The following is a 10,401-nucleotide window of genomic DNA, read 5'->3' on the forward strand; positions in this document are numbered from 1 at the left end:
AAATGGGAAGGTGCCTTTCGCGTTCTCGAGTGCCAATCGCGTTACTCCCCATGCGTCCTCCACTTCGAACGCCTACCGCCCACTCCAGCGAATGAGTCGCTCGCTCCAGATTTATTTGACCCCTAGACGATAACATTCTGAAACACGGAGCCAATTTGGTGCTCCGGTAAATTCGGTTCCGATCTGTACAGAAGTTGTTATAGAAGGATACTTCTCAAACTCATTAATAATTCATAAAGAAAATTCAAAGGAAGTTAATGTTTAATGAGTGTTTGGATATCAGATGAAAAACTGCTCATTTTTGCATCCTTAATTTCTCCTTCAAAAATGATTTTGTTTGAGAAGAAATATCAAACATTCGACACAGTGTTTCATCACCAGATGAAACACCTCGAAGTTCGTCAAAAATACTCCGCTGCGCGTCGTATTTTCAACTCTCTTCTCGGTGTTTCATCTGGTGATGAAACACTGCATCTCATGTTTGATATATTACTTACATTCTATTTCTATAGTCCTTGAAGCGCAATCCTACCCGATACCTGTGTGCTCAAAAATATTGGATTTCCATCATAATACCCTACGCGGTTCTCAAATGTGCAATTAGAGACCTTTAGATTCGAAGACGAAATTAACCTAAAAAGTTTTTTCGCGTATTCTCGAAAAAATGTACACCACGGATAGCTTCATTGTACTTCTTTTCGCCAGAAAATTTAGCACGGTTATCTTCATTGCAAGAGGTTAAGCCCTCTCCCGATCGCAAAATGATAAAACTTCTTACTTTGATAACTTGTTTTCGCCACTACGACATTCTCGATAAAACCAGTAGTAGAATGATAACAGCTATCGCGTTTTCCCGCCAAAATGGGCTGGTTCAAGCGCGAGCACTACTTAGTATTGAGAAAATCTCGTTTTCGTAGTCGTCCTGGTCTTAAAATCTAATGGACTCTACTGACACCCCTAAACGAGACGATGAGCATCTCCATCTCTTTCATATGGGATTTTCCTCCAAGTGGGTGACAACAATGACTGCGGGCTCACCGACTATCCTGGATCCATCGCTTTTTCTGCATCGCACAATTTGTACTTTTGAATTAGCTCCAGGCTGTCCCGCCAGTACACTTTCTAGCTTACTCCACACACTGAGAACTGATCCGCTCAGAATGTGAAACGTACGTTGACGTTTGCCCACCTCGCAGGTTAAACCCAATGCCATCCGTTTACAATTCCCTTTCCTAACAATGAACGTAAACAAAAACGTAAAATAAAAGTTCAGTTATTGTTAATCTTGGCGGTGGATATGGGGGAACCGGACAGGAGTGGCTTTTGAATGTGTATGCAGCTGTCTCATCAGGGGCGGATCCAGGGTTTTTTTGAGGAGGGGGTGCATTCGTCTCTTGCTCTACTTCAACACCAATAAACCACATAGTTTTTTTTTGCAGAATACCAGTTGTATTAGAAAACCGCAGGTCATCTCAGGGGAGGGGGGGTGTGCGCACCCCGTGCACCCTCCCCCTAGATCCGCCCCTGCTTATGGAGACAGCCAGCACGTAGACAAGACAAGAGATGTCTGTGTGTTAGCCGCCACAGGACACGCTGGCTCGCTGGCAATTCGCGGTGACGGCGACAATGGCTAGCAAAGTCAAGCCTTCTGAACCCAATCCTGGCTAACAAAGTTGGAAGGTCGCCGTAAAGTTCGACGTTGGTGCCTTGGTCTCCCCAACAGGTATTAAGGACACGGCAGAGCATGCGGGTATATGTTCCATATGTTGGACAAATGTTAAAAGTGTGTTTGTACTTACCCATATGCATGGATGCACTGAGTCAGAGCAGAATTGTACTGCTCATCCCAACTGGCTTTTGCTTCAGCATCAGAGACCTGCCACAAAACAAACTAGTCAAAAAACGCCCTCACCCAGGGAAATGTTGACTTTTATCAGTGTCAAGAATTCAGGTCATTGGGACATTTCAAAGTAGTCGGCCCCAAACCTCTTTTTTCACAGAGGGTAAACGCCAAGTCTTGAATCAGTGAAACTCCCTACCACGTCAACGGTTTTGAACTTAGTCTCACTTTGAAAGTGAGAGATTAAACAACTCAGAAATGACCTATTAATACGCATACAGGGCAGGGTCTTTTTCTCCTATATGATATTCGGAAACTTTATATCAACATGAAAATTGCACATCAAAACAATTTAGTAAAGTTAATTTAACTGACAAGGATTTAGTTCATTTTGTCCACAAAACATGAAACTAAGATGGTTGATTGATTGATTTCAAGCAATACTTGTAATATCTTAAATGTTCACCATATTGTGGCAGCAGCATGATAAGACGTGCCCCTAAAAAATAACGGTTATTCTTAACGGTTAAAGTGCCCCTAAAAAGAACGGTTATTTCTACACAAAGCTTACTTAAAAAGTAAAACATCAGAAACGCCATAAATACAAGGTGCTTTCTATCAAGCTACAATAACAGAAATCCATAAAATTGAACACCCTGTAGGTTCTTAACCAAACCTCTCTCTGGAAAACGAGAAAATGAGGTCTGTGTACCTTTTTGTACTTTTTCTTGATTTCCTCTAGTGAGTCTTGCTTGGTTTGTAGTCCGGTATTGGGTCTGTATACACTATAAAGATTCTTCTTTTTGCTTCTCGATTGACAGATGACCAAGATGGCGTATTTCTTTCCGTTTCGAGACTAAAAAAAACCACAAATGCCTGTTTAGCCCACCATATATACTATAACGTTTCAAAGTTTGCTCGCCGTCAAATGTAGAAATCTTGCTAACCAAGTGATTTGTCGGTGATTAGTTATTCCGTCAGGAAAGAATTCAGCCAGTCAGTCAGTCGAAACCCCAAGGAATAGATAGATAGTTGGAATTACCGGGAGCTCTAGGTTCGACAAATTAGGGTAAGATTACAGTGTTACACTAGGGAAAGGAAATCAGTTTCAGTTCGAATCATCGAGATGTTCGAAAAATCGCAGGAAAGGTAAAGTTTGAAATAGTCATCATCTGACCAACAAACCTGAAGCCGATTGAGGCGCTCATTTCACCCCCTCTCTCCATCAGTGCTCAGTTTTACGGGCATTTAAAGCCACTTATAGCTGCACGGAAAGGAATGAAGTCGAAAAAGGATTTCATTTTTTCGTTGAGGTCACACCTGGGAACCGAACACGGGACCTCGCGCAAAGAAGGCCGGGCACCATCCAACAGTACGAATCCTTGCTAACCACAAGTAGTCACCATGGCAGTCCATGAGTCGAACGGCGTCAGACAATCACTCCACTGACACTATCGCTATAGCCCACTTACCTGATTGGACAAGTAGTAGCCGTCAGCAGGTTGTGACTGTCTTGTCCTTAATTGAAACGATTCTTCCCAAGACACGCCACGTTCAACACTCACCTGGTGATGTAAAAACAAAACAAAATAACGTAGTTATGGTAACTTAACTTGGAATTGTAACAAACCCCACGTTCACATCACGACGAAGCAACGTAAGCAGACGCGGTAAACAGATCAGGCTGATGATCAGAGACGTGTTTGTTTGGAAACAAATAAATACAAGCAGAAGCTACTATTGATTAGCAGATTAGTGCTTCTGTTTATTTTGCTATCGCTTATACTTGGGTGTAAACTTGGACTAAGAAAACTTAGGGCGCCGTTTCAATTAGCTAGAACTGGTAGGCAAGACCAGACTTTCCCAAAGCCCGTTTCTGCTTTCACCCGCAAAATACCCATTGGTCATTTGCAAAATGACCATGCCGGTAGGCCAGGCCAGTCCAGTCCAGTCCAGTCCAGTGGGCAAACGTCCTTGGAATTGAATTAGCCTGCGAGCAAGCTCTCCTATTTGGGCAAGCGAAGCGAGCCCCTCGCCCAAATAGGAGAGCTTGCTCGCAGGCTAGAATTGATTTAGAAGCAACATCAGTGCAAGAGAGAGAGAGAGTAAGAGAATAGTTGCTGGAGAGATGAAAGAAACATCAAAAGGAACCACAAGATAACAGCTTTCAAGAAGGCTGTAACAGAGCAAGCCTCCCATGGGGTGGATTTCCACTGTTACGGAATTTTTCCTTGCGAACGTAAGTAAAATTTACGCGCGTAAATGAAATAGAGGCAATGTATGAAAGGCCACGCGTAAACGTGAAAGTTGAGCCTCACTCTTAAAAAACGAGAACTAATTTTTAGCAATCTTGGCAGTGTCAATCAAACAAGACTAAATACTCACCGTGTGAAGCTCTGTAGTAGCTGTTCCAAAAACTGAATTGCCAACAAATGTCTCTACACTTCTATTATTCACTGCCTCGCCATGCGCACCAAGATCTGAAATAAACAGTAGTGTTAGAACATGATTTTCTTTAATCCTGGCTAAACTCTGATTTAAAACCGACCCAAAGTGCATATCCATCACTGGATGGAGCGCTATATACGTTTTGAACATACAGGAAGAGATGAGAAGAGCGAAACGTGATAGTAACACGTCTTTACAAAGAGGAAGCTCTTACCCAAGATTCCCTCGTCCCAGCGTCCATTCCTCTTTTCCTGTTGTATGACAACTGACAAGGTCTTCATGAAGTACGCAAACAAACGGTTTTGAAGTTCCACTTTTATTCCAAGAATACGATTCAAAAACCGGGACATGTTCGAGTAGTCGCCTGAATTGAGAAAACATACAAGAACGATTCCATTTGCCATGAAATACTTTAACCTAAAGTTTTATTCAAATTAGAATACCGCGAAATTTCGCACAGCCCATACATTTGCTATCGACATTCATTTTCCAAAACAGCAAGAAGGTACTATAATTTCGCACAGTATGTGGAATGCGTTTACCCTGCCATTATACCCGCTCGTTTTCTTACCGTACCGTCTTTATTCTATTCTGTTCATCATTTAAGAGCATATGTAGTTCACTGGTTTTTGCAATTTGCGCTCTTTTATTTCTCAAAACTGATTCGAGTACTCCTCACGATTGGCTTTTTAATTACGACGTCCAACGAAGCATATTTATTTCAGAGTGAAAGCAAATTTAAAGTGAGCCGTCTTTCACCCTTTTATTCTTAAGACCAGAGACCGAGCAACTGACACAATTACCACACAATTATCACACAACTCTCTCAAAAGTATTAACGAAAAAAAAAATTGAACTTCCCAACCTCAAAAAATAAAATTGAGTTAATAAGTAAAATTATCACCTTAAAGAGACTCAAAAGCTAAAATTTCGAACGTAATGCAGTGCCGAATTGAAAGATAAATTTTTGCTCTAAATTCTTACGGCTTGCCGTGTTGACTTAATTTAGGAAGAGACCGCCGACTGCCCTGGTTTGGTTGGAACAAAAAAAGAGCAACAACAAAAACAACAACCAACGTTGGAAAGTTAGCCGAGAAACTGAACACCCTTAGCGCGTTTTCATGACCTACTGGGTATAAATGAAGGCACAATGTTATACAGACTACAAAGCACCTTTTTCCAGTGAGGTAAGACCACTTTTCTCGTCCTTAACGACAAGACCAACACCAATTAGAGCAGTGCGGATATCTGTTGAACAAATAAAAATAAATAAATAAATAAAAGAAATAAGACAAGGGCATTAAGGGAGCAATTAGCCACTTTAGAAACAAGAATAGCCTGCGTAGCAGGCGCTTGGAAGTAGTGGGCACAAGAAAAACCGCGCGCGAGAAGGAGACACGCGAGGAAAGAGGGGGCGCCTGCCCAGAAGGCCCACGAAAATGCGAGTTGAAACGATTTTCGGCACAGGGTCCAGAGGTTTCGTGTGAATAAATGAATTACTTATTTAAAGTCTCACCTTGAAAAATGTCTATACCAGTGTCGCTTAGCACGATTAATTAGCCCAATGGCATCTTTATAAATCTACTGTAAACGATGATCGACTTTTGAAAATCGATGACCGCAAGCCATATCCTCGCCGGCGCACGGCACGTCGCCCGAAGGGCGACCGAGGCACGAAGTGCCGAGTAAAAGAAAGCTTTCCGTATTTTATACTATAAGCCGATCTTGCGAGCCCTCAGTTTCTTGGTTTGCGGTCTACAGAATGTGTAACGAAACTGTAACGCGATCAAAATAACCCATTTTTTCGGAGGTTTTCGACGGGTTTTGATGTTCTAACGACAAACACATCTCCTCTGGACCCTGTGTTTTCGGGGGCCTTCCGTGCACGCGCTCCATCACCCCTCGCGTGTCTCCCTCGCGCGCGCCCGTTCTCTCTCTTTCGCCCACTACTCTCAAGCGCCTGCTCCGCAGGTTAAAACAAGAAGAGAGCTCGAGCAGAAACGTGTCTTGCGCAATTGTTTCTGGGATCGTTACTGGGGACGGGCCAACCTCGTCCCCAGGGCGCTTTTCCCTGCCTTTGGAGATGGTTCAAAGCCAGGGAAAAGCGCCCTGGGGACGAGGTTGGGGACAGGCTGGCCAACTATTGCCCTTTTTCTTTTGTCCCTAGTAACAGCCCCAGAGGTCTTTGCGAAAGTTTGCTCGGCTCAGTATTCTCGTTTTTAAAGTGGCGAATGGGAAGAAAATCAAAGCACCAATATAACTTAACACCACACCTTGGAAGAAGGGGCCATTGTAATCTTGCGGAGGTGGAATCATGGGCGCTGCTTGACCAGTCACAGCCTTCAATACAGCTTCCAGAGCAGCTCTGCCGTACTGCAACATTTAATAAACCCCCTATTATTCATGGAAATGCCTTAAAAGTAGCGATCTCGGGCAGCGGTGAGTGTCCAAGGCGACAGCGAGATCTATTAAGATCCGTAACGTAAAACATGTTTTGGTGTACTACCAGCCTAGATAAGCTCTGAATTAATTAAGAACATTAGCTTCAAGTAATCTTTTTACGTTTATTATCTATGTTCACTATTATTAATTCGCGTGGAACTCACTATTTAATTTTAAATTTTAATTACGTATTTTACATAGTCTTATACATTAATAGTCTTATGCATATAGTCTTATCCAATAACTGCAATGTTTTTTATTTTTCACATTTTTAGGTAGTTTTTAAATTGATTGTAAAACGCATTTGAAAACGTTTAGTTGAACTTGCGCTATAGAAAAGAATAAATCATTATTGATTATTCCATTTGAATGAACTACAGTCAAGTGACCAGAATCTATTTTCTCCTAATAAAATCGCTGTGCAGTTAAACAAAGTTCATGAAACTAAACGAAATGATCAATAAAGGTTCTTGATTTTTCTGAGTCAGTTCAATAAGAACACATGAACTCTGACATCACCCAACTCCCCTCTTTTGCCTTAACTTCGCGTGACCAGAGTTCGATGTTGTTGACCAACACTAAACGAGAGAGTTGACTTGTTTTCTGGTCTTTTGGGTTTGCACAAATGTCTACATAAATTGTGGCATCCACACGGTTAAGATCATACAAGGAAGGGACATGGCTCTTGGGATATGGGCAGGTTCACAACAACAATATCAAAGGATAGTTATCTGTTAAGTAATAACCTTATTGTCAAAGTTGTATCTGCTCAAATCTTGTGACTCGGTGGCTCTTCTGTCTCCGTGGGTGAGTGCTCCCTGGAACGGCATCAAACATTAAAAAAACCTTTCACTTTGCCAGTTAGGTGAACATCATAGTGTGGTTACAACCAGTAAGAAACATTGTCCAGGGAACCTAACGAACGAAGGCTTCCAAATACGTCAGAAAAATGTCAAATGATTTTCTCTATGCTTTAGAAGCCTGTTTGATTAACTTGGAGCTGCCATAAAAACTGTAATGTTCATCTGTTCGGATGTCTTTGGCGAACTTTGGTTGTCTCGAAAGTCTTAGGTGGCTTTTTTTTGTCTCATCCGATACTGTTAGCTACCCTGATGGGACCAGTCGAAAGTTTGAGGATACTGAAGTAGTCGTACTTTCATTAGAAGATTCTAGGGGGCGTTTTTTTACGCCGAATTTTTCAGGAAACCATTTTTTTTGACAATATCTAGGTAATAAAATGTGGAAAACACAACTTCTGAAAAATCGTGGGTAAGTTAGTAGAAAAACACTGAATATCTTCCACGTATGAAACGGTTATCCAGAAATTTTTAGCCATTCTCGAAGTTTAGAACAGTTATTTTACATTCAGAAAAAAGTCGCTGAGTGTTTCTAACATTACCGCGGACACAAATTTCAACTGGGAGAGCGAAAATGATTAAACTTCATTAAAAAAAATATGAGAACTAATAATACTCAACTATCAACTACTAGCGCTACCCTGAAACGGATGAAAAAGTACGTACCAAGCTCTCAAGTCTCTTGGCCACAATGGAAGCAAAGCGCCTCTCTCCTGCCAGCTCAGAAATAAGAAACAAGTACTCTGGTGCACTCACTTGATTGGACCGATGGGAGCGACCTGTTGTCGAAGATACAACATATATGTTGTGGTTCAATTTTATCCTCGGTTTAATTTTTAGTTCCCTGTGTTTTGGGGCGTGGTAATGTATGTTAATGAGTTTAAAACAAAGGAAAATAAAATTCAAACCAAGGATGAAATTGAACCACGGCATACACATTGCCATTAGCATTATAGGCAAATCTTTGATTACATTTTTTGTCTCATTAGCATATTCTTATCATCCTCTGATCAAGCTATTAAAATAACATCTCTTAATATTGAAAGAACATAGCAACATCAGTCAACAGGGAAATTCGAGCCCCATTTTCGGAGAAATCCTCTATTAAAAACTCGAAATTTTACAAAGGGTGTATGGCTTATAGCCATCCAGCCAGCAACTTTGCAGTTTTTTATGGCTGATATTTCCTTAAATATTGCTTGCAAAGAGCTAAAAATTGCACAGATTGCTCAAGTTAACCAGCTCTTTCAACTTTCGAAGTTAATTTGTACATGTAGCAACGCATTCCGTGGGTTTACCTCTATACTAAGGAGAAAAATGTAAAAACATTACTCACTGCAGCCAGTACACCATCTTTAGCCTATGAACATGCTCTTTAGTGAGGGCGAAAAGGTGAAAAGGCGAAAAGAGTGGGAAGTAAAAGGGAGGAATAGGCGGAGCCCTTTCGTCTATTTTCCCTTATGTTCTGGCTTATTTCCTACCCTGACCCCAATAGAAAGACGTGCTGTGAAAAGGCTTTTGACCTTCCTTCCGATCACTTATGGCTATTGACAGTGCAAACATTAACTTACCGAATTGCTGAATAGCTTTGTCTGCACTCCAAGGCAGCTCCAGAGTGATGTGAACACGTCTCCGTTGATTCTGAAACAAACAAGTCAACTCACTTGACCGTTCACACTCAACTACCTGCCTCCTCATCAGCCACTTCGTTTTTCACACAGAGACAGGCAAGAAATGCGAGGGAATGGTGACGAAGCGCAAGGGACCATGGGAAGGAGAAAATAACAGGCGAAGCGCAGTCTCGCCCGTTTTCTCCTTCCCGCCTTTCTTTGCGCGCAAATTTGCATCACGACAAGGACGTCTGGGTACGAGGCAGCTCAACTCTAATACTCAACAAATTTTCCTGAAAAAATAGATGAAAACTGAGGATTTTTAATGTCGCATCTTCTCAACTGATATATTTATCCTTCCCTTTGTTTCCTCGGCTTTAGCCTCTCTCATTCCCCAAATGGGTAATTTGTTAATCAACATTTCAAAGGAGTATGTTTCAGTGAACGAATGTAACGGGTACTGTAGCTCTGTATAATTATTTAAAGGATCTGATGATGATGATGATGATGATGGTGATGATGATGATGACGATGATGATGAAAATAACACTCACAAGCACACGTGTGAGCTAACAATAATCGCATAATAATATACACTAAAATACAACATATAAATTCAAAATCTAAATAAAATTCAAAAGACATTTATTGATAGAGCATTGCTTGAACCTTTCAGTCCTAACAAGCGGAAAAACGGAATCGTGACCCTTGTCTTGTAGATTCTGCGTACGCTTCATGGGGAGAAGATCATTTAAACAGTGATTGACAGTGCTCTTCTTCCACACTTCGAAATCTCTTTCTCGTAATAAATCAGTTATAGGAGTGAACTTAGCAGTATAGCCATATTTGACTGCACACTTACAAAAAGACACAATGTTTAATCAACTTTCTTAAGTTACAATGACTTTTTTCTCTTTTGCTAGCAAACAGGCTCGCGCCTGACCTCGGTATAGGAGACAGATAGCAGAGGGGAGATGAAGAAGAAAACAACTTTAACGCAGTTGACAAAAATCAAATGGGTTGTGCGCTTTAGGAACTCACGTGCGCTTTAGGAACTCAAAAAAAGGGAGTCAGACGTCTCGATTCCGAAGTCTGTTTAAATAGTTATTACATGTAAATATCTTATCTGGAGTGATAACTGAACTGCTGAATTACAAGTACCTTAGCCCTTCTGTCCGCCTGAAGAGATATCCCTGAACTGGCA

General features: G+C 41.3%; 1 protein-coding gene across 9 annotated transcripts in view; it reads right to left on the reverse strand.

The window, feature by feature from the left end:
• The window catches only part of LOC140953034 (protein strawberry notch homolog 1-like), a 32,119-nt gene that overhangs the window by 231 nt on the left and 21,487 nt on the right, over positions 1-10,401 (reverse strand). For 5 of the 9 annotated variants that reach the window (XM_073402520.1, XM_073402519.1, XM_073402514.1 and 2 more), the window contains 12 exons: positions 10,359-10,401; positions 9,159-9,228; positions 8,254-8,366; positions 7,477-7,548; positions 6,562-6,661; positions 5,462-5,536; positions 4,503-4,652; positions 4,226-4,320; positions 3,313-3,405; positions 2,553-2,696; positions 1,800-1,876; positions 1,039-1,232 (listed from right to left, as the gene is read on the reverse strand). The exon at positions 10,359-10,401 is cut by the window's right edge and continues 23 nt beyond it. In XM_073402520.1, the coding sequence (XP_073258621.1) occupies positions 1,039-1,232; positions 1,800-1,876; positions 2,553-2,696; positions 3,313-3,405; positions 4,226-4,320; positions 4,503-4,652; positions 5,462-5,536; positions 6,562-6,661; positions 7,477-7,548; positions 8,254-8,366; positions 9,159-9,228; positions 10,359-10,401 (1,226 nt within the window). Of the gene's footprint in view, positions 1-1,038; positions 1,233-1,799; positions 1,877-2,552; positions 2,697-3,312; positions 3,406-4,225; positions 4,321-4,502; positions 4,653-5,461; positions 5,537-6,561; positions 6,662-7,476; positions 7,549-8,253; positions 8,367-9,158; positions 9,229-10,358 lie in introns of those variants that run through there. The other 4 variants (XM_073402515.1, XM_073402516.1, XM_073402518.1 and 1 more) reach the window with 4 other exon arrangements.

The sequence above is a fragment of the Porites lutea genome, chromosome 11, assembly GCF_958299795.1.
Source record: "Porites lutea chromosome 11, jaPorLute2.1, whole genome shotgun sequence".
NCBI classification, from domain to species: domain Eukaryota; kingdom Metazoa; phylum Cnidaria; class Anthozoa; order Scleractinia; family Poritidae; genus Porites; species Porites lutea.